At 33.9% G+C, this 27608-nt stretch overlaps 1 protein-coding gene across 7 annotated transcripts in view; it reads left to right on the top strand.

The window, feature by feature from the left end:
* The window catches only part of PRPF40A (pre-mRNA processing factor 40 homolog A), a 55251-nt gene that overhangs the window by 10574 nt on the left and 17069 nt on the right, over positions 1–27608 (top strand). For 5 of the 7 annotated variants that reach the window (XM_036744682.1, XM_036744681.1, XM_036744679.1 and 2 more), the window contains 12 exons: positions 8624–8704; positions 10464–10494; positions 12378–12397; positions 17544–17654; positions 18766–18886; positions 19096–19149; positions 21570–21594; positions 22267–22644; positions 23962–24070; positions 24695–24759; positions 25451–25615; positions 25929–26037. In XM_036744682.1, coding sequence (XP_036600577.1) covers positions 8624–8704; positions 10464–10494; positions 12378–12397; positions 17544–17654; positions 18766–18886; positions 19096–19149; positions 21570–21594; positions 22267–22644; positions 23962–24070; positions 24695–24759; positions 25451–25615; positions 25929–26037 — 1269 coding nt within the window. The remainder of the gene's footprint in view (positions 1–8623; positions 8705–10463; positions 10495–12377; positions 12398–17543; positions 17655–18765; positions 18887–19095; positions 19150–21569; positions 21595–22266; positions 22645–23961; positions 24071–24694; positions 24760–25450; positions 25616–25928; positions 26038–27608) is intronic. The other 2 variants (XM_036744683.1, XM_036744680.1) reach the window with 1 other exon arrangement.

The raw sequence follows: 27608 nt of genomic DNA, 5'->3' as shown, positions 1-27608 counted from the left end.
CTAAATCAATTCCCTTGATGGACATCATAAGCACCTGGAAACTGCCTCATCCAACAAAACTTGGCTTCCTTGTAAGTGGACATTATTAGCCAAGTGCAACACCAGTTTAGACATCTTATGGAAGAGAGTGGTGGGAAATTATGATAAATATTGCTTCATACAAAGAGAGAAGCATTGAAGGAAATTTTTTATAAAATTCAAAGAAAGCTTGGCAAGAATTTCAACTTAACGAAATCAACTCATGGACTTTAAGAATCGAACTGGAATGTAGACAAGAGAGATGACAAAAGGAAAAGATTAGCAACATTTTTTAGGGTAAACTCTTGATCATCACTGACAGTTGAGTACTACTTTGTACTCTTAACATCGCGTGCCAAATTAGGAAGGAAAAATGGCACAAAAGAAAAATAATAATGGGAAGAACACCTGGACCATTGCAGGTATGCAAAGAGGAGGTTCATGTTGGAGATGCAACAGTTTTGAGGTCACTGAGGGATCCATTCTTAACATCTGAAAGAATGAAGTATAGCAAAACTTGGGGAAATGATGTACTTTGTCACCAAAAGAAAGCGACAGAGAAAATATCAATAACTTGTGTGCCTATATTCCCATCTCTACAGAACTTTTCTGAGCATAGTCTATAATTGAATGTGCTAGACTTAACCTGACTTCAAATCCTGCCATACACATTTATTTGCTATGTGATTCTGAGCAAGTCACTTGGTGCCTCAATTTCTTCATCTTTAAAAATGAAGGGGTCAGATTCAGTAGCCTCCAAGGTCCTTTCCATCTCTAAATCTATACTCCTGTAATCTACACAGTTGATAAGTATCCTTGAGAAAAAAGCATTAGGAGGGAAAAGGTGGTCTTTTATAAGCAGTATTCTACAATGCTATAAAAAATGCGTTTGATTAAGAATAAAATTCTTCCTTAAAGATCTCTCCTACAACGTGTCTCCTATACATGTCAAAATCATATAAGTTCCTTAAAAGATTTTGTTTCATTTTCTATAGAATATTAGTTTTCAAGCAAGGCATACCTAATGTAGGAAGAGACATACTTGCTGAAGGTGTTTACCCTGTCATGGAAAACTTCTGGTACTATTCAAATGGAAAAGGGACTAATGAAAATGGATGATCCCAGTTTTGGGATGAATTTCAAAGGTTAGATAGTTGATCAGGATCTTTTGCCCATTATCAAATATTTAGTAACCGATACCCTCCAAATGTGTAATTACATGGTAATTAGCTCTGTGTCACTAAAAGATAAAAACAAAACCTAATAACATCTAATACATTCCACGAAAATTTCTAGATCTGGTACTTTCAGATAATGGACGCACTCCTGAGCCTGTAGATTCATTCTCTGTTCCTTTTCTTTAAAGCTTATATTTAAGCATTGGTATTCTATAGGGTTAAATGACAATTCCTCTGCAGCAATGGAGTTTGAACCTTGAGTTCCCACAAGCCCCCTCCCCTGGGGGTGGAGTGGGGCTCTTCTGGCAGTTGTTAACTGGCCAACTAATTATAATTGGTCATTGAAACCACTTGGCACATATTCAAAATTTTCTGTGGCCTTATATATAGGTGCTGTTTCTCATAATTAGCCTAAGAATAATACACAGTTAATGCCATTAAGAATTGGTTATCTCTGGATGGGGAGTCTGCTTTGCTTGGATACTAATGAACATCCTGGGAATGACCTTGCTGGAAGCTACTGTTGGTTATCTTAGAGGAGGCCTTTTGTGTAAGTTATAAGAAAAGGGGGAGGGGAGGAGAAACTTGTTCAACATTTGACATTGAAATTTATGAGGTTACTAGTAGCTTTCCTTAACAAAAACTAACTCTTACTATGCAAGTGAAAAGGATTACAATATACCATACTTAACACAAATAAAAGTGTTTCTTTTGTTTAGGAAAGGAATCTCTATATGGGGTTTGCTTATGAAGTTTTAGTGGTTGATGAATAATAACAATGATAACTAATAGTGCCCCAACTTAGTTTTGGTGGGGAGGGGCCTTCCATATCTGAGGTAGGTCACCTCTGTTAAAATAAGACTGGTAAATAAAAGGAAAATCCTACCTAGAGCAATGGTGAGGTCCTGCAGATGTTCCTGTTGGTGTTTGACATTGAACTATTTGTATCAAACCCTAGACCACTGCTGAGACATGAAATCCATATTCCTACAGGAAAACACATGGATGAAGAATGCCTGTGATCTAGAATATGCTATGCAGTCGAATGGGCAGCCTATAGAGTAGTCTCTTGGTAGTACATATATACTTTGACCATGCCTTGCAAATGGATAGTGAATATTGAACAGGAGGAAGGAAGCTATTGCCTTTGTAAAACTGCAAAGTTTTTGTTGGTTTTGGTTTTGTTTGGTATGGTTTTAAATAGGAGAGGATAGTGTGGATCTGTGATTTCATCAACACATTTCTACCAGTGCAAATCTGGCAATTGCTCTGCAGCTTGTGGGCTTAAGAGAGTTGCCTGGTGAAGTAAGAGATTGTGACTTGCAGAGGGGTCATAGTGTATTTTAGAGAAGTGACTTAAACCTATCCCTTCCTGATATCAGAGCCAACCCTCTTGCCTCGCAAAAGTTATTGTTATGTCAAGGATACCAGTGAATTGATCTATCATCTGCATCATGGGGGGAACACCTACGTCAGTGAGAGCACCAGTCTATTGAAAAACAGGAGTTTAAGGCTTGAGAGCATTGTCATTTAAGCCTTTTTCAACAGCTTTTTCAAGTAGGGACCACTTCACAGATGAGAAAACTGAGGCTTAAAGAGTTTAAGTGACTTGCCTGTGACTATGTAGCTTATAAATGTTGGAAGTGGGATTTGAACCCACATCTTACTCCAAGTTCTGTATTCACTATGCCATACTGCTTTTATCATATTTTCTTAATTAACTGATATAAATACTTTCATATGGACATCTGTAAAATTTGATGTTAAAAGGGATCTATTCAAAAAGTTTGGGAGATACTTTACAGTGTCATATGGGAGTTAGTTCCATAGGAACAGTTTACTAGACAGAATAGTAAACAGACTGATGTCACATTCAGGAGTTATCTCTGTTATTTACCATCCATCCAATTTGCATCTTGGAATTTCAGCTGAACTGCAGTTGGGTTTCATGATACACTATGGGATTTGGTTATATTATATTATTATAAATGGCATTGGTATGTCTGTATCATATTTCCTAGAATTTTCTTCATTCTTATAACTATAGTTCTCTTGATCTATAGAAAAGCATTTCATTCAGTAGGAAAAAATGCTCTCAAGGCTCTCCTCCAACAAGATGTTTCCCATGTTATACCGTATTTCTTGAGAGAAGTAACAATAATTGAGGTAACTTCTTTGGGGTAGCAGTGTCTGATTAATATTCAGCAAGGCATTAAAACAGGGAACTCACAGGGGGGTTTGCTTGCCACTGTCAAGGAAGATGTCCAGGGCAGAATCCAGATGGAAGAGAGATTCCCTATATATAGTGAGGTCCTCCAGTTTTCCTTTTTACAGATGACATGCTGATGACATCAAACTGAAGAACATTACAGAGCCTCATAAATGAGATCCGTGATTGCTTGAGTTTGATAAAACTAGCCACACAGGGAAAACCAAGTGCACAATGTTGACCCTTGATAAGTGGTGGTTTAATTGAATTTACTGAAGAATACTGCATGTCCAGAATTTTATATGTTATTGGATGGATGACCCATAGAGTTTGTCCATTAAGTATTAGTCTTGGACAGTGCTACCAATGGACAATAAGCTGGGCCTAGAATTGCACAGAAGGAAGAGAGCAAGCTGGATTGCCTCTGGAATGTTGTACATTATGTTTAATGACTTCAAAACTTCTAGAAACAAAGGGTCATCTTTTAAACAATAATTATCTAGCGATGCTTATGTGGCTGTGACGTGTGGAGTAGTATTGTTCCTGAAGAATTTAAGTTGAAGGGTCACTGGAAGGCAATGGAGAGATGAATGATGGGTTAAGTAGGCCACAAGACATTAATATCCAATGAAGAATTGGAACTTCTATAGCTGATATGGACAAGTCCTACAGGATGAGAACATGTGGAGGGTTGTGATCTATACTTTGGGAGGGAGTCCTCACATCGGTCACAGATCAGTTAAGTAAGTAGTTTTATTTTTTTCAAATACAGGTTGTTTCCCTAACCATGGGTATAAGAATCTAGGTCTGTTCTGAAAAAGAACACTGATTATTAGCCATACTCATTTTAAGTAAGGCAGATTGGAGGTGGGAGGGCTGAGGAAATAAAACCTATGTTTAGAATATAAGATGCTATCATCTTAATCTGACTATTTCTTGTGACTAGACTGTTCAGTTTTATCTGGTTGGGGCGGGGCGGGAATTAGATTAACTAGTTTTCCCTACGTAATAAATGTAAGTTAAGGATCACTCATCATACAGTCATCTCTTTTCCTTTTCCGGCTGAGCCCATTTGTGTTTTGAGAAGAATAAATTTTTGCATTTTAAATGTCTTTATAGCATTCAAACATCATGTTAGCTACTAGTTTTCATTATCCTTGTGTAGTTAAGTGTGCTTTTCTAGTTTGTTGGGTTTTATTCAAAAGGGAAAAAAAGTAAAGATACATGAAAGAAATTTGTGTAGGCTGTCAAGTTCAGATTGAATGTTGATTGCAAAAAATACTTCTTAACTTCAAGATAATTATATCATTTACCATAGATGAAATGCTGCTGTTTCTCTAGGATTAGACAAGTTTAAGTTGTGAATGATTTCTTTTCAAAGACATTATTTGACTCTGTAATAGGATAGAATTGTGAAGTGATGATCACTTCAACACTGTCACTACTATGATTACCCTAGCTTTTAAAAATTTTAATTATTTTCTGCTGTACTAAAGCCTCTTCTTACAAAGCCTTGTGTAACAAACACCAAAGAGAAACTTCTCTTTCGTTATTTTCCCATTATTTATAGTGACGAATACTTGTTGATATTTTCTGGTAGACCCCCCTACTCATTTCTTCATTGTGTTGCGGCAATGAATCTGGTTTCATAATGTGTCTGCCAAGGGACCATAACCTCTGCCTAGTCCTAACAAGCCAGAAAAATTTTAGGTGTGAATCCTATGTCCACCTTTATGTTTGTATTTCAAGAACCAGCCTAACTAAATTCTGGGAGCTTCCATCATCAGATTGACTCTCATTTCCCTCCTCTTAGTTGTAGAGAAGGTAGAGATCTGAATTTTTTTAGTATACATTCTATATTCTACACAGCATTGAGAGCAAGTAGTCCAGCAGAAAATTATGTTGACCTTTACAAATAGCTGTGACAAGTGTTTTCTAACATACTGTGTTGTGTTCTCTTGGTTCAAATTTTTTAAAAAATTTTATTAAAATTTTTTTTAAAAATTACTTAGATCATGATCAGTATTGATCAAAGTCTAAATAATTGATCCAAACACCTAAATAAATTAAATTTTACAAAATTAGTAATAGAACAGAGGAACTATTTGCTGTCATCATTACGTGTGGATATATAACAATTTATTAATGATAGTAGGTAGCTTTTGTGTTGTATTACAGGTTTCCTTATAAATGATAGTAAAATAACTTAGCTGGATTTTGAGATGTTAAGCCATTATTTTGCCTTAAAGATGATTAATAATAGAGACTTGCATAAGTTATCCTTTCAGGAATTTTTGCTAAGAATATAAGTAATAGTACAATAGTGTTTTGTTTTTATGGGTCTTACAAACTGACAATGCAATTTAATAATTTTTTTCTATATAAAGTTCAATCAATTTCATAAGCTTTACATGTTATAATTTTATTTAGTCTTAAGCTTACTAATTGCCCAGTTCTACTTTTTAAGAAAAATAATGCTCATGAAATTTGATTATATTAACCAGTAGAGACATCTTTTTAAAAAAAAAAAAGTTGGTGTTTTTTTTTTAAGACATTTTCCCTGGCTTACATATTTCCCTGAGTTGAATAATTGTCTTTTCCTAAGGTCTTCGGTAGACTTAAGAAAATCCTTTAGGTTAGAAATATTTTTTGCTTAGAAAAGAGGTGTTAGAGATTCCCAAGTGCCTCCCAAACCAGATCTAATTGGGAGATATTTAACAAATAAAAATAAAGTAAAATGGAGATCATGTCAATTTGTGGTTTTCTGAGTCATCATATAGAGAATTCATTTCTCTTTGAGTTTGACACTATTGACTTAAAGAGTAACGGTGATTCCTAAATGGTAAATTATGAAGCAGAATGCTACTTTATAATTAATATTAATGATACTCTGCGTAGGTTAAAAATGTTCGGTTGGTTGATGTAATTTAAGTTTTTCAAATTAATAAAAAAAATTGTAATCCTGCAGAAGTTTGAAACCAACATTTTCCACCTAAGAAGTAATTAGGCAGTAATGAGTGAAATTGTTATTTTCTACTTGCTTAGCACAAAAGTTACTCATTCAGCATAGCAAGCAGATAATTTTAATGTTACATGCATATGAAACCCCACCCCCAAAATGTGAGCAGTTAAGAAATTTGCAAGAATTCTTACAGGCTAAATCCCATTTCAACAAATTGAGGGATAATCCATATTTCTCTACTAAAATTAAATACTGTTGTATCCAACATTGGTTACAAAGGATAGCTTATTGACTTGGAGGGTTTTTTTTTTCTTGTTACACTTAGACCTTGTATTATTTTTATGTAATGGGACTTAGCCTATGTTCATTCCTTATTCTGACAGAATGCCTGGTTAAGGTTGTATTTACTTTAAGAATATTGCCTGAATGCACCCACAATTTGGGATGTGTTAAGACTACTTTGAGGAGTTTTAATGTGTGCTTCCTCAAAGTTTCTATGATATATCTTGTTGAAAGGTGTAAACTCCTATCTAAAATTTTGCTTTAGAACTTTTGAAATTTTTTGGTATGTCCTCAGCTGTTATCCAGAGCTACTTTTAGTCCTAGGTTGGTTTTTACCTACTACCCAGTGTGTTTCTGATTTTTTTTTGCCTCTAAAATGTTCTATTGCTGTTCATTTAGGGAATTTCAGCTTTGTGCTTTTAGCCTTAAGTATTCCTTAAGTATGAAATTATTTCTAAACTGTAGGGAAGGACAACCAAAATCTACAAAAATTAAAGTTGTGGAGGGGGGGGGGGCGCTGGTTTTTTTAAGTGGTGAGAGGTTATACACATAATTGTACTACTTAACATTGTGTTTGCAGTTATATTTCCTACTACATACTTCTTTTAGCCTGGATAATTAAGAGTTGCCTATGCTTCCCAATGTTTTCAGATCTACTAAATAGACAGCTTTTGGGGGGGGGAAATATATATATATATTCACTTGACCACATCCTCCTGATTGAAAAATTGTTGGGCTTATTTTTTCAGCGATTGATAGAAATTATTCAAAATAAATATTAATGCTTTATGTAATCATTTTTAACAGAAATTTATGCTCTTTAAGAATACCTTCTCTTCTGTTATTTATTCATCCCATCATTTCATAAAATGAATCATTTATTTTATCTTTTCCTTTCAGATAAAATAAACTGACATGAACAGGGATTGGAATTCAGTTTGTAGAGGTTATCCTGATTACTGAGCTTTTCTCAGTGGAAGGGGCTTTCATCTTCCTTGTATATTAGCCTATTATCCTATCACTAAGATTTACCATTTAATTTCTTACTTTTTCTGTTTACTTGAATCTCTTTAAGTGAGTGCTTTAGATTATGATTTGTTTTTAATGTGCTATTATATTTAATTGAATAATCTCTTCTTCTCCCCCCCCCCCCATATTTTCATATTTGCAATATGGGGAAGGGTGTCATAATTATGCTAGTTTATCTGGGACATTGTCTCCTGCTACCCTTGAGTGCCTTTATTAATCTTTGCAGTTTTTGCTCATATTTACTAGAGTACAGTAGCTTACCAATAATTATACTGGAATTCGTTGCGAATTTAAGCTAACATTTCTTCCTGAAGTGTTTTCATGACCCTTAGAACAAAAAGCTAATTAACAGGTTTCCTGGAGGGTTGGGTGGAGACTGTAGGAAGTAAGAGGTTGGTGATTTGCAAGTGATTTAAAACTGGTATTTATATTTAAGGTTTTCCTTTTTTCTAGTTTCTCTTTTGGGGCTTTCATTGGAATGGAAAAAAGAACCAGCCCACTGCTTAAAACCCTTTTAGAATGGGGAAAGTGTAGGAGTTGTATTAAAGTTTAATGGGAGAAACCTTTTTTGTTGTTGTCATTCTTTTCTTAAAATGTTGGGGGAGGGGGAAGAAATAAATAAGTAAAATTTTCCTGATGTTCAATAAAAATAAAACATAAAGTCAGAAACACTTGGTTTAGGGGATCAAAAGCAACATATAAAAAGTTTATGGTAAATTTTTTTCTTAAATGTAAATATTTCATTTACGCATGACCTATACACATGGTATAAATAGGAAAACAGTTTGCAAAGGAGTTTATCTTTTTCATAAGTATTTAAGCCCGTACCTAGATTATTTTTCTTAAACTTTTTATTTTGTTAGCTTTATGATAGATACATTGAGATTTTAGTGTTATTTTAATACTTCTACACAATGTAATAATACATCATTACTTTTATTCTAGATGCCTGGAATGATGTCTTCAGTCATGCCTGGGATGATGATGACTCATATGTCTCAGGCTAGCATACAGCCTGCTTTACCGGTAATCTTTTGAAAGTTTATTTGATTTGGTATTTTAAGAAGAAGTTTGTTTCAGAAAAAGTATTTTGGAGTGCATATTGTTAGATACGTACTCTAAAAACAAATTTAATTTTTGCTTTTTTGATAATTTTAGAACATCCAATTAACCTTTGAAAAAGTTTGTCTGAATTCCACTGTGGTGTGAGGATTACAATTACATTGAATTTATGTTTAATAGATATTAAAGTTTCTACTTCTATTGAGACTAAGTTGTATTTCTTGAGCTTTTTTCTTATGAAGAGTACTTTACCATTTAACTCAAATCGCTAGTGAAATAATTCATTTAGTTTCCCTCGTTACACAATTTTGTTCAGGGAATAGCATCTATACTATTGAGGGTAGAATACATTACATTGAGGTATGAAGATTTGTTTTTCATTAATAGCAGAAATTATTCTTTTGTAAATTGCCAGTATGATCAAATGGGTAGGACTTGAAATCAGAAAGTGTGAGTTGTAAAGCAGATTGCCATGTTTGAACTCTGTTTCTATAAATTAGTTGGGAAAACCATGTCTTCCTCTTTGTAAAAGATTTTAAAACAGGAGGTGAAGGGGGATATAAAATTACAATTCGTGAAAACCAGAAAAGTGGTAATGATAATCACATATATCACAACAGTGTAAAAAGTGATGTCCTGATAATCATCTTTTGTTTTATAGAAGAGGAAGTTAAAACTCAGAAATGTTAAATGAATTCACCTAAGTAGAAAAATACATTATCTTTTCTCAGAAACTGGTAACTATAAGGCTGAAAAGTAAAAATTTATAAACATGAGATCATAGATTTAGGAAGGAAGGAAAGAAATGAGAATTTATTAAGCACCTGCTATGTGCTGAGCAGTTTACAAATATTTCATCCTCCCAGCAACCTTGGGAGTAGGTGCTATTATTATCCCCATTTTACAAATGAGGAAACAGGCAAATAGGTTAAGTGACACATTGGTATCTGAAGCTAGATTTGAACTCAGGTCTTCTTGACTCCCAGGCCTAGCACTCCATCTACTGTTCCATGTCACTGTCTAGCTTCTACAACTGGCAGGGATCTCAGAGGTCATCTGGTCCAGCATAAGAGAAAATTGAAGCCTGAGGGGCTTACATAATTTGCTCAAGGTCACACAGGCAATGTCATTCAGGATTGATTCTGGAACCTGTGCTTCCTGAAGGTAGCATATTGACTTAGAAAACCACAAACATGTTGTATTACATTTTTATTTATTTTGTTAAACATTTCCCAGTTACATTTTAATCTGTATCCTGCTGTAGCCCAAATTTTGATATCATTACACTCCACTGCACTGGAGTCAAATTAGTTTGCCTTCTTATTCTCTATAGCACTGGCTATTGATTAACAGGTATAACTGTTGGGACAGATTTATTTCGAAATGTAATTAATAGTTTTTATAAAATATAGAGCTTTTGAAAAATGGTTAGATGTCTCCTCTAAGTCATCTTCCTGTAAAAAAAAAAAAAAAAAGAACTTACAGGCCTAGGTAAGTAAAATATTTACCCTGAAAAAACCAGTAATTTTCAAATTAAAATGTTTGTATTTATACTATGTGGGCATCAGAGTTGTAGTTTCTGAAGGGTTTGGTTTGGTGGCTTTTTTATAAAGATTACCTTGGAAAACTATATGCAGACAGAGCCAAATAGTGTTCTTATTAGGAATTGATAAACTGCAAATAAAATGCTATGCTTTATCAATTTTATTTTTTATTCTTACAGCCAGGAGTAAACAATATGGATGTAGCAGTAGGTATGTAATATCGGTTTATTAATGGGAAAGAATATAATTTATGAGATTCTTGACCCAGTGTAATAAAAGATTTTTAAAAAAAAAAAAAACAAGTAGGTTACTTAACACTTGTCACAAATTTTTTTGCAGTGACTGTTAATATAAGACACTATATTAAGTAAATAGGTATTTTTTAGTGTTTGTATTAATGTATTCCGTTTTGGGACTTGGAAAAAAAAAGTAGTGAGAATCCTTTCCCTGTTAGACTTTAAAATTATTTTGTCAGAAGCTAAAATACTGTATTAAATGGGTTCTGTTTATTGTCATTAGAGCAGATGTGGAGTCTGTGGACCAAAAATTAGCAATAACATTTCATCTAAAGGATAAAGTGTTCATTCTGCTAAATGTTTTTTAAGATTGACTTTTGCAAGGATTTTGAGATAAAGGCATACATCTAATAGCTAAGGATGTCTTTGTACAAATTCATCATTTTGATAAAATGTTCATTTCTTTTTATTTCATTGAAGCCCCGGGAGGGAATTGAAGTGGCTATGGTTGAGAAGGTGGGAGAGGAATATGTAATGAATTAAAGTGCAGGGTGGGCATCAATGCATATTGTACTGCATGAGTAGTACTTCTGCCACATGGTAGTGAATGCAGTGTGAAAGTAGGATAACTTCTGGACATTCTTGATCATCTGTGGAAATGAAAAACCAGGATGGCATTGGTAATTGAAACTCCCAAACTTCATTTTCATCTCCCACTGCATCCAGGGCCATCTCCAGTCATCCTGATCTATATCTTGCCACTGGACCCAGATGGTTCCAGAGGAAAGAGTGAGGCTGGTGACTTTGCACAGCCTTCCCTCACTTAAGTCCAGTTCACTTGCAAGTCATGGCATCACCTCCTTGATGTCATGGTCCTCTTTGAGAACAAAGAACAAATGGCAATGTTTAACTGCCATGCTTTTGTAGTTCTGTTTCTTCTTCTTGTCATTGTATCTGCAGTTTAGCAGCAGGGCAATATCCCTGCCCTTTTTAGCTTTTAATTTACTATAACCTATAGAAAGTAAACTTACTTGCACACAGTTGGTAATTCTGAATCATTAGACTCAGAGTGAGATGACTAATAATATAATAGCTTATAGTTAAAAATACTGTGTAGTTTACAAAGCAATTTCCTCCCACTGAGACTATGAGGTTAGTAGTATTATCTCCTTTATAGTTCAGGAAGTTGAGGTTTAAAGTGGTTGACTTGACCATGGTCACACAGCTTGTAAATTGCAGAGCTGGGACTAAGCTTAGATCTGATGATTCCAGGTCCAGTATTCTTTCCACTATGCCATGCTGCCTCTACTGTGAAGTAAATTTGCATGGGTGATTAGAAACCTTTACTTTGTTGTGTTCTGGATAAGTGAGGTGGTACTATACCTTTCTTGTCAGTTGTTGAGTCGTATTCTGGAGAGCTACAAATCAGCCAAAGGTAGACAGTCTTAGAAAGAAGCAAAGGGTTTTAAATGATAATTGTCAAAATATGGTTCAGTGTTCAAGGGTAGTTAATGGAAAAGTTTTAGAGTGAATTGAAGACTGAAGTTTCAGAGTCATTAGTTGCTGGAAGTCCTTAAGCTACATGGTTTTATTTTGGAAGGAGAGAGAGAGGAAATGAAGAAAAATGTCATATGATACAGTATTGGGGGAGGAGAGGACAAATTGGAAGGAAAAAATAACGTGACAGGTAATATTTAGAAAATGTTTTTGACCAATTATAAGAAGTTGAATTTAGGGATGGTCTCTGGCTTGTGCATGATTTTATTTATATCAATAATACTTTTGATCTTTATGGATGTTAATTGTTTAAGAGAATTATTTTAATCACTTGATAAATATCCATTTTTTGTTTTTTAGGTGCAACATCTGGCACACAAGTAAGTAAAAATCTAAGGCTTTGGGATTTATTTAAACTAGATGTGCCTAGATAGTTTGATATTATTTTGTTTCACTACTTATTTCTTGTCCCCTTTTAGAAGACTAGCTTCTACTCCTAAGATGTGACCCTTTGCTTCTTTCATTGATAATGTCAGTTTTTTATAGAGCCAAAGGTTTAAGAACCATTGAAAAATTGTAACTCTTAAGGTATATTTGTTAAACATTAAGATTGAGCTTGGTTAATGAGAAAAGAGTAGGTTGAATAATGGAAATAGTTGTCATTTGAAGAATAGGAATCTTATTATAATTGCTACCATTTATTAGTGCATATAAATTGGCCGTTTAAGACTAAAATTGAGCATCAGTTTTAGAGCCTTGGTAGAACCCTCCCTCCTACAGCTACCAGCTTTTTAGGGTGCAAGAATCTGCCTGAGATAATTTCCTGTTTTTGCATTAAGTTATGAAATGTTCTTTAGTATAGAAAAAATCAGTCAGCCTATATTCTGGGTTGATTTTATGCTCTAAAGAAGTAGTAGAGGGGCAGCGTGGCATAGTGCATAGAGAGCCTGTCTTGGCATCACGAAGACCTGGGTTGTACTGCCTCTGATACATACTAGATGTGAGACCCATGGGTAAGTCACTTGACTATTCTTTGCCCCAGGTAGCTCTTTAAAACTTTACAGAAAGGTTTCTAGTCTGCAGTGCTGGAGGAAGTTTCTACCCTGGGAGTTCCATATACCAATGAAGTTATATATACCAGTAAAGTCATGGGGCTAGACAAAAATAAAACAGTATGTGATTGAATTGACAGTTTTAAGAGATTGGGGTCTGTCTTTGGTTCTTTAGTCTCCAGCTTGACTTTTCTTCCTGTGTGCCTAGATTTTCTTCCCTGGTGTTTGGTTTTAACAAATTTTTCTCTCTGTTTTGTAGTCTTTGTCATTTTTTTAGTTGTCATTTGCAACATGGTAGAGTAATGACTCATTATCTACTTATATGACATAGTTAATGTTAGTAATATATCTCTAAATTTTTTTAGTTTTATCCAACATATTAGCTTAAAATATAACTAAATGTTTATATTTCCTCCTAGAGTTATAGAAGGATTACTGAGAAAAATTCTTAGATGCTCTAAATCAATGTCTAAGAGGGGGAGTAGTCTGCATAATCTCATTATTACTTTGACCTAACTTGGACAAATTGTTTCTTTCTTGCACTTTCTGCAATTACTTGGTGCTCATTGTTTTAATAGAGCATTTATTCATTCATTCATTCATTCATTCATTTATTTATTTAGCAAAAGACTCTGGCAAGAGCCATTTCACACACCAAGAGTTCCTGATTAGATTGGTATTGTTCAAAAGCTACTGCAAAGAATAGGGTGTGTGGTATATTGAGAAGCCCATTGGACTTGGAGTTAGAAGGCAAAGGTTTGAGGTCCTGCTTGTACCACTTTCTATATGACCTCTGGGGTTTTCTGAGACTCTTGTATTATTTTTCTCATCTGTCAAATGAGAGAAGTTGAATTAAATGATCTATAAGGTCTACTGCAGCTCTTAATCATTCCATGGAATTTTTACTAGTGTTCAAATGTTAGATTTTCATTATAGATAATTATAATGATAGATCTCAACCAAAAGACTTTTATTAAATTTTACCCTTTTCATATTGGGGATAGTTAGGAAACATTTCTTTTTTCAGTTTACATCTTGAGCTTTTCAACATTGGCTTATTTTCATTTCCTTTGAAATTTGAATCCTAGACATACAAAATACAGTGTTAATGCAGCTATATAAAATACATTAATAGAAATCATGTTTTCCCTGTTTTACTATTCTAAACATATATGGGAGAAGTTCTCAACTTGGGATCTAGAAACTTTTGAAAACATGTTTAGAAATCTATTTCAGTATCATTTATTTCCTTTGTAATACTACATATTTTATTCACTTAAACACATTATTCTGAGAAAGGGGGTCTGTAGACTAAAGGGATCCATTATACACAAACAAAACTTCTATTGAAGGTAACAAACATCTCAAATTTTGGCCTTTTGTATTTCATTTGGTTGTATCATAAACAGAATAATTTGAGGGACTCGGAATAAAGTTGAAGTTTATGCTACATACAAGCCCAAATTAAAACAGTGTCTGCCTCTTAACAATGTCTCTGAGATTTGAAGCCAGCATGACTCCAGTAGGAAGACACAGTATATAGCTTTAGGGATAATGCAGCAATAGAGAATTATAAAATATATTCAGAGACTTTTAAAGTTGTCATGTATGCTTATTGACCTGACCTGGAAATGGAGAGGTTCCAGTGTATAAGTTTATAAATCAAGATTTAGGGGGAAATCCCCGTGTTTTTGCTATAGGTATTGGGGGTTGTGCCCAGTTTTGATAATTCATTATCTTCATTGTAATTCTGTAGCAATTCCTATTTGTATTTCAACTTTTAACATGTCAGTTCTATGGACTTTTCACTGTAACTTTTGAAACATTTAGTAATGTTAACTGCTAGTGCTGTAAAATGTTATCTGACAGCAAACATTGTAGATATAATTATAAGTTTGTATTTTTCTAATGGAGCATTATTTGTTTCTGAGAATAAGCCATTGAATTATATCATGACATAACTTTGCAAATTTGATGCATTCATGAGAGGTAGAGGTTAAAGAAAAGTTTACATAATAAAAAATTTTGCATAATAGTTTCATTATTGTTTTTACAGACAGTGTTCTAGTAGGATTATATACTATATGTATAATACAAAAATCATACCTGGACGTGGAGTTGACCTATATCTGGTTCAATTTAACTGTTACATACTACTATTAGCATACAAAAGTATTCCATCTTAGTTTAATATAAAATTTTGAGGTGAAACAATCTTAGGATCGTAGTTTTTGAGCTGGATGGGATCAGAGAAGGCTATCTATTCCCCTTCCTTATGTGCCAGCGAGGAAACTGAGGTCAACAGTGATTAAGTCATTTAGACACTATCTCTTTAACAGTTTCACAGCAAAATAGTATGATAATGAAACTAGAACTAGTATAGTAGTCTTTCCCTGATAACTGCTTCATCTCTCAAACCTTTGGCTTCTCTCTATCTCTTCCTTCTCATCATGTTCACTTAATGCAAGTTTTGGTTGAATTATCCCTTGTGACAACCATAGCCTATTGACTGTAGAGCTTAAATAAGCCCTAGGATCTTCTCTATTCTCTAGTTCGTTGGCCCTCTTAACTTTGTGATGTCCATAAATGGATAAAGTACACCAAATGTGATTTGAGGAGCATAGAATGCAGTAACTATTAGTTACCATGACTTGATCTTAGAGTCTATTAAAACTTTAAAGTCTTTTATTTTCTTATGGAATGATTTGATGTCAGGTAAAGTTTCCTCCTACCCCTCCTCCTTTACTTCCAGGACGGAATAATTTAACTTATTCCCGTCATTTGCCAATTAGGAAACTGAAAACCAGAGAAAGAAAGAAAGAAACTTTCCCCAAATGACATGGGTAACATCAGGACATTCTTTTCAAATAGAAAACATTAAATTAATTAGCATATAAACCAATTATTTAAAACCCAATGTTAAGAAATTGCTAATTGATTACTAAGATGGCTGATCAAATATTAAAACTCCTTTGAGAAATGAGAATGCAATACTGTCTAATATTTTAAAATTCATGGGTCTGATACTAATAGTTAAAGCAGTTGACATGTAAAGGGATTTAAAAAATATGAAATATTTCGCATCAGTTCATTTTTTTTCCTGTGGGGAAAAAAATTTTCAACCAGAAAAGGGAAAAGAAGTATGAAGGAAAGAATTATTTTAATAGCAAGATTTTTTAAGTCTTAAACTTTTGTGGCTAAGTATGAAAATGTTTAGGAAAATAACTCAAAATATGTTAGTGGTTTTTATAGGCATCTAATTTCTATGTGGATATTTCACTGTTAAGGGGCATAGTACATACTAAGATTATTTTGGTTTTTAGTAGTTGTGTCACATCAGTTCATACTGAACTTACAGTCAGTGAAAAACCCTTAGATCTTTTTCACATGGACTCATATCAGGTCAGATTTTCTTCTACTCATCCTGTACTTGTGCAGCCCATTGTTTTGAACTTAACTGTACAAATTACTGGTTTTAGTAGAGCCAGAAGCTTATGAATCCTTATTTTGTCATACATCCCTAGTCACTAATTAATATGCTTTCAATGACTTCATTTAAATACTTGATTAAAATATTAAACCCAACAAAGATTCATGGCATTAGTGACGTGTGTACCCTAGTTCATGTTGATTCATTGATACACACTTGTTGGGTATAGTTTTCAAACCAGCTACCAGTACTCTTAATGGTATCATATGGCCTATATTTCTCTGCCTTGTTAAGAAATGGGCCTGTGTTTTGTCATGTATGTAGAATACTTTTGATAAATTAGCAAAATTTTAGACATGACATAATGGAGAAAATGAAATTAATATCAAAATGATGTTGAGCCTTAAATATTCTGACTGTGATTTCTAAGACTTGTAAAAGAATATAATTTTAACTTGTATTAATCCTATTTTTAACTACTTTTTTAAAAATCCCACTTTTCAATTTCTAATTGTCTTGTTATAATATCTTGTAAATGGTTTAACTTGCCAGAGTATTACAGTATTTTTCATGTTACTGGTGGAAGACATAGCAGTAGAAGTTAATTTACATATTTAGTATTAAAACATGGCCCTCTAAGGTCCCAATCAGTTTACACGGTTATCAGGCTTTCCTTCGTACATTTATTATTTTGTGACATGTCTTGAGTTTGTCAGTGACTATCAATATCCTGAAGTACTGCACAATTCTTAAAAAAACCCTTTTTTAAAAGTGCAAAATATAATCTAGTGCATTGTTTAATGGATTTGATGTATGTAGATTTATCAGCTATACTTTCTGATTTCAAAAATATTTACAGTTTTAACATTTTAAGTAGGACAGTTAGCTCTTTGATAGAAATATTATGCATGTACATATATAAAATGGCACTCAAAATTAATTGTGCATTTTACATTGTCAGGCTAACAGAAGAAGAATATTAATCTTTTTTCAAGATCTTAATTTGAATTTAGTTGCTTCATGTCGACTTTATTTTTTCTTCAGAAATCAATGTGGACTGAACATAAATCTCCTGATGGAAGAACTTACTATTATAACACAGAAACAAAGCAGTCTACCTGGGAAAAACCTGATGATCTCAAAACACCTGCTGAGGTAAATATTGGATCATTTTAGCATCTTGTATCACATTGAGGAGACTGTAGTAAGATAGATCGTGGTCTGTTTATCATATTTGGGGATATGATGGGGGTGGGAAAGAAGATTTCTTAGATACTTAACCTTGTAAGAATAATGTTTATCTAGCATCCTTGCCAACCTGAACACTATTAACTGTTATTCCTACTAAACCCCTCTATATTTTTGCAATTAGAGGCATACTATAGAGACAAAGACTTTTACTAGAGAGAAACTTGAATCTGAAATGACCACAAGATGGGTATATTTGTTTCCTTATATACCATTGAACTTCAGAATTGGATCCTATATATACTCCCTTAAAACCCTGTCCTTTCCAGAACAAGAAATTAAAAATAAGAGAGGAATTGAGGCTACAGCTTACAATCCCAAGGTTAGAATTTTTAGCAGTTTTACATAGCAAAATCTGGTCATATTATATGCTTTCAATAAGTATAGTTTGTAGTGGGGTTTTTTTGGTGTTTTTTTTTTCTTTTCTTTTTTTTTTTTTACTAATTGAAAAATACAAATGACCAGAAAAGGTAAAGGGGCCTTAGTGAATAAATTATTCACTTTAATCAGTGAACACTTACTTAAAAATAAAAAAGTACACAGTTGCAATATATAAAAGGGGCATAAACAACTTCAGCTAGACTTCTGTATATTTGTGACTGATAAATGACTAGTTGAACATACTTCAGAAAACATGCCTATAAGATATTGAGGGAACTGGCATTTTCTTAAACGGACTCAGAACTATATATATATATATATTTTTTTTTTTTTTACACAAACTAGTTCAGATTAGTTGGTTTCTTTTAATTACTCTCAAAGTGAAAACTACAGGCACAGTTGAACCAAAATTTGCTTCAACTATTTCTGCATTTCACATATCAATACTTTAATTATGCCTCCATATCACTGGTGTTTGGCAAGCTCTTAATTTCTATATTTCACACTCATTTTGCCTGAGTTATGTTGTGATTGATATTTTAAAAATCAGAAGTTTGCTTTGAAAATTGTGACTTTAGGTATTAATTGTATGTTGCAAAGTTATTATTGTTAATCAAAAGTGTTTACTTCCCATTAGCAATTATTATCTAAATGCCCCTGGAAGGAATACAAATCTGATTCTGGAAAGCCTTATTATTACAATTCTCAAACAAAAGAATCTCGTTGGGCCAAACCCAAGGAACTTGAGGATCTTGAAGGTAATATATAACAATAACTTTTCTAAATTTTCTTTTCAGAACAATGAATCATCCCCTCTAAAGGACTGTATAAAGGCGATTATGTTAAAATCAAATGATTGGAATTATTTTATATAGTGTAACAGTTTTATGGGATATTATTTTTGTTGTTGCTGTAGATCCCAGTTCTATAGATTAAATAGATTTTTATTTGATTCCACTGAAACTAGGATACCAGAATACCATTGTTGCTGGAAGTCTTATTACAAAATCAAACCTGCATGGTGAGCTGCTTTGATAATTCACTTTCTGTCATTACTTACTTTTCTATAGTTGTTCACTAACCATGATTTGGGTAACTATTCAGTGAAAATCCAAAACATAAATAATACCATTCCCATTAGAGTTACATTAGAAATGAGCTTTTATTTCTTTTGAAATTCTTTGGCAGTTGAAATCTAGGTCTTGTATCACACTGGTAATATGTTCTTAAGTTTACTGAAGATATGTTAATTTCTTGCAAATCAAGTAAAACTAAAAGGTAGATTCATGTCAATTTTGAGTTTGTTTTCCATTATTGGACAAACTCATTGGGTAAATTTGACTATCAATAATGATATTCTAAGACCTGACTGGTTTTAGTTTGGTACATATTTTCACTATAAAATTCAGCCTGTATTTGTTTCCCACTAATGGTATTAGCAAATGAACCAAAATGAAAGAAACTATATCTGCTTTATGTTCTGGGAATACTGTAAGAAATGGCATGTGTTATTTCAAGTTAGGCCCTCTCATTTCTAGCGTAATATTTCAAAGTCATAAAAGAACAATTAGGAAACTAATGTGCAGTAATACCTCACTTATCCAGCCACTTCATATATTCAAAATTTTCTTGAGAACTTGGCAAGAAGGAAAAGGCTTCCCAAAACAATTAGAACAGTCTACTCACTAAAGCGTATTTTAATTTTAGAGTACCCGCGGGCGGTATGTTGTGCAGGCCAGCTATATACAGACCTTATTCGCTCTTATTTGGGTGTAATTCAAGCAAACTTGGTCATCTATTTTTTTTCCCCTTTATAGCATATATCTTCTTTTGGTGGGTTAAAGAGACTGGAGTGGGTAGGGAGAGAAGAGAAGAGATGATTTGTGTAGGGAACTTCCAATGTGGAAATTTCAACTGGAATACTCAGAGATGTGACTTGGTCACGATCATATAGCTAAAATGTGTCTTAAGACAAGACATCAGTCTCCTTAACCATGTTGCCTATTTAATAACAGATTCAAAGGATAATTAGGTTGATGGTATTTCTACCACATTGCTTCTGTCTTTCAAAAAGCCAAAGACTGTTATCAGTAGCTTTGTTCAGGATTATTACACGTTGCTTCCCCTCATTTATACATGGTACTCTGTAGCTAAACTGTCCTACTTCCTGTGTCCTCTGCATAACATTCCATCTCCTGCCCCAGTGATTTTGCCTATATAGGCTTCTCCCTGTTGTTGGAATTCTCCCGTTCCCCACTTCTGCCTCTTGGAACATTTCAAGGCTCAGTTCAAGTGCTGTTATCTACAAAAAGCTTTTCCTGGTTGCCTTGTTAAATGTTACTTAGCCTTTACCCTCAGTCCCAGTTACTTTATACATATTTTGTTTCTGTGTACATGTTTCCATTCAGCAGAACCTAATTCATGGAGAGGGTGCTGTTTCATTTTTGTCTTTGTATTCCTAGGCACATGGGAAGCACTTGGTGAAAGATTATTGAAATGAGTTGTATTTAATTGAATTAGCTAATTAAGTAAATGGTTATTAGAGGCAGGTATATCAAGTGCAGCAAATGGAAAACAGCAAAGGAGGAGATAGGAATGAAGAAACAGATGAATGAACTCAAAGTGCATCATAATTCTAAAAGCTAATAAATAGCTCTGTATATCTTCATATACCCTAGTAGCTTTCGAGGGCCTAGTATAGCGTAGTACATCAATTAAATTCATAGTTATGACCCTGAGTCCTTGGGTTTTCATACATTCTGTTTCAGAAAGAACAAACTTTTTTAAAATCCCATTAAAAAGTTAAAATTCTATGTAGAAAATCTGCATTTTAAGGAATACTATATAAGTAATGATACTGGATAAATGAGGCATTACTGTGGACTTTTAGAGAAAGAGCAAAAGTTGAAACAGAATATAAAATTTCCATTATTAAAGGGTAGGTAGGAAATAGCGACTGAAATTGGTCTAAATTCCCATGTTGCTTACTAGGTCTATGATTGTTTCTCATGACATTTAAAAAGAAGAAAGCTAATTTCTAACAACTTTAATTTGAGTGGCATTATTTAGGTTTTAGACATCTTGAGTTCTAATCTATCATGAGCTCCAGATTTTATAGTAACTTGGGTTAAGGTTTAAGCAATCAGTTCCTTGATCCCTAGGAAAATAGTACTTCTCTTGTCTTAATTCTGCAGGTTAAGACATAATTTAGCTGGTTTATGGGAAGCAGAAACAAAGGAATTGGGATATCACTGGGGTTTGGAGAAGCTTTTAATGGATGATAAATGTAATTTCTACATTAGAACTTTGTAGTGAAGCAACTGTTGATAAAAATAGTATAGTTGTCTTAGTGGGAGTTATTTGTTCCTTTCTCTTTGAAGTCTTTCAGCAATATTTAAGGTAGCCATCAATGGATTAATTTTCTTTTTGTTTTTTAAACAGCTATGATCAAAGCTGAAGAAAGCAGGTAGGTACTCAGTAATGTTGTTATAGATCTGTGGGCACTTATGGTATGCCTTACATGTGAAGATGCAGTTACCGGACATTATTCTAAGTAAAACATTTATGTTCTAACTCTGCATTTGCTTTTGTAGTATGTAGGTGTCTAATACTACCTTTGCTGAATTGGGCAGCTTTAAATTCATTTGGGAAATTTATAATTTATGAAATTCATAATGGCATCCTGCTAGATGATACTTCTGTAGAAAATAGAAATCTTGATAGCATACTATATAAATTATAGGTGACAAATTTTTGGTCCTTAAATGTGCCTTTGAATAGCCTTGAAAATTACATTAAAAACACCTTACAAATTTATCACTAATTTACACACTTTATTTTCAAGCCAATTTTCAAACTCTTCTCCAATTCTCTTGGAGAATTCATCAAGTCATTTGGATTTTTATTATTTTGGGGGGGTTATATTTCATGGTTATTGAGAGCATGATGTATTATTTTGTGAGTGGAAGTGATTTGGTGAATTATTGGAGGTGTAACGTTAGTGCATTTGCACCATTGCTCTCCCTTCCTCCCCCCTCTGTCCCTGAATCCCATCCTGCTGCAAACTATGGTTGATTTGCTTTTTATGTGACATATAATATTGAAGTAACCATGTATCCTTTCTTAATGTACTTCACAGTAAAGAAGAATCAACCACAACATCAGCTGCCCCAGTTCCTACAACAGAAATTACAACTACAATGAGCACTATGGCTGCTGCTGAAGCTGCAGCTGCTGTTGTTGCTGCAGCAGCTGCTGCAGCTGCAGCAGCTGCCGCAGCCAATGCTAGCGCTAATGCTGCCATATCAACTCCTTCCTCCATTGTTGCTTCAACTGCACCAATTGTCACTGAGCCTGAAGTTACTTCCATTGTTGCTACTGTCATAGATAATGACAATACAGTAACAATTTCAACTGAGGAACAAGCACAACTTGTTACACCTATTGTTCATGAACAAAGTGCAGAAGTATCTAGCAATGTACCAGAGGAAGCGTCAAAGCAGGAGGCTTCAGTAGAGTAAGTTGGCTTTATGTGGTACCATTGAGGCTTATAATGACTACCAGATGTAGCAGAACCAAATTTCAGCATTTCAGAATTTTAAGACCTTTCCTCCTTTCTGCCCTCTTCATGTCCCCCTTCCCTCTCCCACCCCCACACAAGAGGTATCCGTTAAAATCTTCAGTAAGTGGAATGTGATTATTTACATTCTAAGGGTGGAATTGGAGATAGACCAGCTGATACTGCACCCATCAAACTGTCAGTACTTCAAACTGACTCATCAGCATGGTAGTTTTAAAATTGTAAGGCAATTAATTGAATCTTACTACAAAAAAACACACTAGCTGAATGGAGAGGGGAAAATTGGAAATAAGGGAGAGAAGGAAATGGCATAGAGCTGCGCTTCTTAAACTGTGGGTTGCAAGGCATAGTTTAAGAAGTGCCGAAGGGGTCTCGAGTGAAAAAAAGGTTAAGAAGCCCTGGTATAGTGAACGGGATTGAAAGAATAAGAGAAACACAGACAGATGGCAAAAAAAGCATGCTGATAAGAATCAGTCTTTTTAAAAAAAAACTAGCTTAGAAGGTCATGGCATCAATGCATGCCCAAGTTTCTCCCCTGCTAACTATAGTATTGCCCATTGAGTGTTGCTTTGCCTAATTGTGTTCTCAGTTGTCAGATTCATAAAAGAAAATTATGTTCTATATATTTAATGACACAAAAGCGTACTAGTACTTTTGAAAACTTTCAACAAGGTTGAAATAAAAATGCCATTGTTGGCTTATGGAGGCAGTATGGCATAATGGATAAAGCACTGGACTTGGAATTATGAAGATGGAAGTTCAAGTTCTACTTCAGATAAGCTGTGATAATGGACAAATCACTATTATTATCATTATTAATTTGTCTCATTTTCCGTATCAGAAAAAATGACTGGGTTGTTCATGGTAGCCTTTAAGGTCTTTCCACCTTTGAATCTATGCTAAGGAAAAAAACTGATACCCCCAATTTAGAAGCAACTTGGCATGGTTGTCAGAGAGCCAGCCTCAGTATCAGCAACACTTGGGTTCAAGTTCTGCCTTTGATGCAGCTTAGCCATTTAATGACATTGGACCTTTCAGTGCCCTCAGGCAACTCTTAGGATTATAAATTGCAGAACACTTAGAGATAGGGATATCTAGTGGGAATTTCCTTACAAACAATGAAGTCTGAGGCCCACAACAAAAGATAAAAACCTGATCGAATATTTGCTAATGAAATGTCTGTGCTTTTCCTATTGAGACCTATGGTTTTTTCTAAAAGTAATAACATTTTAATTTTGTTTCATGATTTCATAGTTACACCCCCAAAAAGGAGGAAGAAGATAGTCAACCTGCTAAGAAAACATATACTTGGAATACAAAAGAAGAAGCAAAGCAAGCTTTTAAAGAGTTGTTAAAAGAAAAGGTATTTGATGTCTCTGAACATTTTTGATGGTTTTTTACGAGATAAAATAATTATATTTAACTGGTTATTTAAAAAGCCTGATGTCATTGCCTTATTTTAGAGCTGCTTTAAGACATGTGTAGCTAGTAATACTATATAACCCTAGAAATAGGCCTGTATTTCTTTCTTTTTGAAATAATGTACATTTTAGTGTATACTATAGCTAAGACACTGTTTTCCCTGCACACTTTTTTTGGGAGTTGGGGAAGCCGGGATGAGGCAGTCATGGTAAAGTGATTTGCTCAGGGTTACACAGTTGGTAAGTGTCAAGTGTCTAAAGCCAGATTTGAACTTGGGTCCTCCTGACTCCAGGGTCAATGCTCTATCCTGTTTAAAAGATGGTGGAATTAGAATAGCAAAACTCGTTTCAACACTTGAGTTTGTGTTTAATAAAAAATATTTGTTAGAAAATAGCATAGCTTTAGAATTTCATTACTTTGAAGACACATGCTTCCCTTTTTATTATAAATATATGCAAAGAAAAGAATATTTCCATAGAAGACTGTAACAAAAAACAAAGGTATTTTTAAGTTAATGTCATAACTATTAATATGCCCACTTAAATTATATGATTTATCTTAACAGCGAGTACCATCTAATGCCTCATGGGAGCAAGCAATGAAAATGATTATTAATGATCCCCGATACAGGTAGTACTTCATACCCTTTTCTTTGTTCATGTTTCTTAGGAAATTCAAGTTTAGAATACTTTGGATTAGTTTTCTTGAAAATTTAATCATTCAGAAACAGAACCTGACAATTCTTTTGGAATTTTGTGAAGTAGTTTGGATACAGTAGAAGTTCCTTTAAACTTTTTTAGTGGATTAAGCACTGTGAACTCAGTATGGTAACAACTACATGGTTGTGTTGGGGTTTTTGTTTTTGTTTTAAATGTTTTATTTTTGCCCCTTGATTTCATGTAAAAGCAATTTTGAACGGGTTTTTTTTTTTTTTTGAGTTCCAAATTTCCTCCCCTTATTGAGAAGGCAAGCAATTTTATATAGGTTATACATGGGCAGGCTTGCAAACATTTTCAGATTAATCGTGAGGGGTTTTTTTTTTTTGGTTTGGGGGGGTTTTGGTTGAGTTTTTTATTTTTAATTATTTTCAAGAAATATAAGTATTTATTGGGGTTTTTTGGTTTGGTTTTGTTGGTGTTGGTTTTGGTTTTGGTTTTTCAGGATAGAGAGGACTTCTTTGGAAAGATCCTTCATATTTTCCTTTTCATGAACAATAACTACTTATTTCCTCCATTACATTGTACAGTATTTTCTGAGGCATGGGCTATATTTTCCCTTTTTAAAGTTAATATTACAGGATTTTTTTTCTTTTCCTTTTCAGTGCCCTGGCAAAGCTTAGTGAAAAAAAGCAAGCCTTTAATGCATATAAAGTCCAGACAGAGAAAGAAGAAAAAGAAGAAGCAAGATCAAAATATAAGGAAGCTAAAGAATCCTTTCAACGGTTTCTTGAAAACCATGAAAAAATGACTTCCACAACCAGATATAAGTAATTTCTCAGTGTTTTTTTTTTTCTTTGCATTTCAAACTATTTGTTTTGGTTTCCAGGGAAAATAATTCTTAAAGCACATTTAAACTTAGAAATTTTTATATAGACGTGTACAAATTATATTAATTTTTAACTTAAAGTGCCCAAATAATTTCTTAGGTATGCAAAATCATTATTAAAGCATTAATTTAAAATAATCAACTTTAAAATATTATGACAGCATATTAGTAGATATGATCAAATGACAAAAAGGCTTAGCAGAATTTGTACATTGAGAAATTTGCTGAAAACTAACTTTTTTTTTGACATGTAGAAAAGCTGAACAAATGTTTGGAGAGATGGAAGTATGGAATGCAATATCTGAGCGAGATCGTCTTGAAATTTATGAAGATGTCTTGTTCTTTCTTTCAAAGAAAGAAAAGGTAATTTTTCTCTACCCATCTGGAGTTCCCTGAAGCCTAGAGGATAAAAAGATGTTCCTTTTGCAGTGTTTCAGGATTTTCTTTTTCCATTAATCTGAGTTTTTAGCTTCTCAGAAGTAGAATACGTTTGGTTGGGGGCGGGGGGGGGAAGTATCCCCTACACACATACACACAAACCAGTTGGTCAAGCTTAAGTGCCTTCTGTGTGCCAGTACTGGAGATATCAATAGAAATGGTAGCCCTCCCTACACTTGAAGAGGTTTTTTTAATGAGTTTACTTTTTATTGGGGCAGCTAGGTGGCACAGCAAGTACCAGAACTAGTCAGGAAGACTCATCTTTCTGAGTTCAAATCTGGCCTCAGACAGTGATTAGCTTTATGACCGTGGGCAAGTTGCTTAACCCTGTTTGCCTCAGTTTCTTCATCTGTAAAATGAGCAGGAAAGGAAATGGTAAACCATTCCAGGATTTCATCAAGAAAACCCCAAATGGAGTCACGAAGAGTTGAACATGAGTAGAAACAGCCTGTTTGCCCAATATCTTTTCCCCCATTCCCTCCCAGAAAGTCATCCTTTAAAAGAAAGAATTAAAAGAGCGGTAAAACCAATGAAAAGATCAACCTAATCTAGCATTTTTATACAGCATTCCCTGTATAAAATGTATAAAATTTATTATCTATAGTTCCTCACCTCCATGAAAGACTAGGGGAGTTGGTTTTTCATATCTTAAGTCAGTCTAGGTAATAATTTCACAGCATTAAGTTTTATTGTGTCACTGTTTTACTTTTTTTAAATTATCTTTTATTTTTAGTTTACACCACTCAGTTCCACAAGTTTTTGAGTTCCAAATTTTCTTTCCTTCCCCCTCTCCCCCCAAGATGGCATGTAATCTGATATAGGTTCTACATGTACCTTCCCATTGAATTTATTTACATTTAATAGTCCAGTTGTAAAGAAGAATTATAACCAATGGAATGAATCATGAGAAAGAAAAAATGAAACCAAAAAAGGGAGAGCAAATAGTTTGCCTCAATCTGCATTCAGACTCCGTAATTCTCTGTATGTGTTTTACTTTTTTACATAGTCGTTGTATATATTTCATTTTCCTTGTTCTTCCTTATTTTTTAATATCAGTTCATGTAAATGTGGCCTTGCTTCTTTGTAATCATCATATGTATCATTCCTTACAGGGTAGTAATATTACATTCCATTCATGTAACATAACTTTTTTTATTCCTCAGTCAATTGACATCTACTTTCTTTCTAATTATTGGCTACAACAAAGTGCATCTATGAAAATTTTGTTATCTATGGAGCCTATTTATCATTCACCTGTTGGGAGCATAAACTTAATAGTGGGGTCTTGGGTCAGAAAGTAGTCACTTTCTTAGCATAATTATAAAATGCTTTGAAAAGAAAAGGATGCTTTGAAAGGAAAAGGAAGGAGGGGGAAAAACATTTATATAGTGGCTGTTTGTGCCAAGGTACTGTGCTAAGCATTTCATAAATATTAACATATTTGATCCTCACTACAACATTCTGAGTTGCTATTATTACCCCATTTTGCAGATCAG

This window comes from Trichosurus vulpecula, chromosome 2 (assembly GCF_011100635.1).
Source record: "Trichosurus vulpecula isolate mTriVul1 chromosome 2, mTriVul1.pri, whole genome shotgun sequence".
NCBI lineage: Eukaryota > Metazoa > Chordata > Mammalia > Diprotodontia > Phalangeridae > Trichosurus > Trichosurus vulpecula.
Note: the sequence above shows the minus strand (reverse complement) of the source record. Positions and strands in the feature narration are given on the sequence as shown.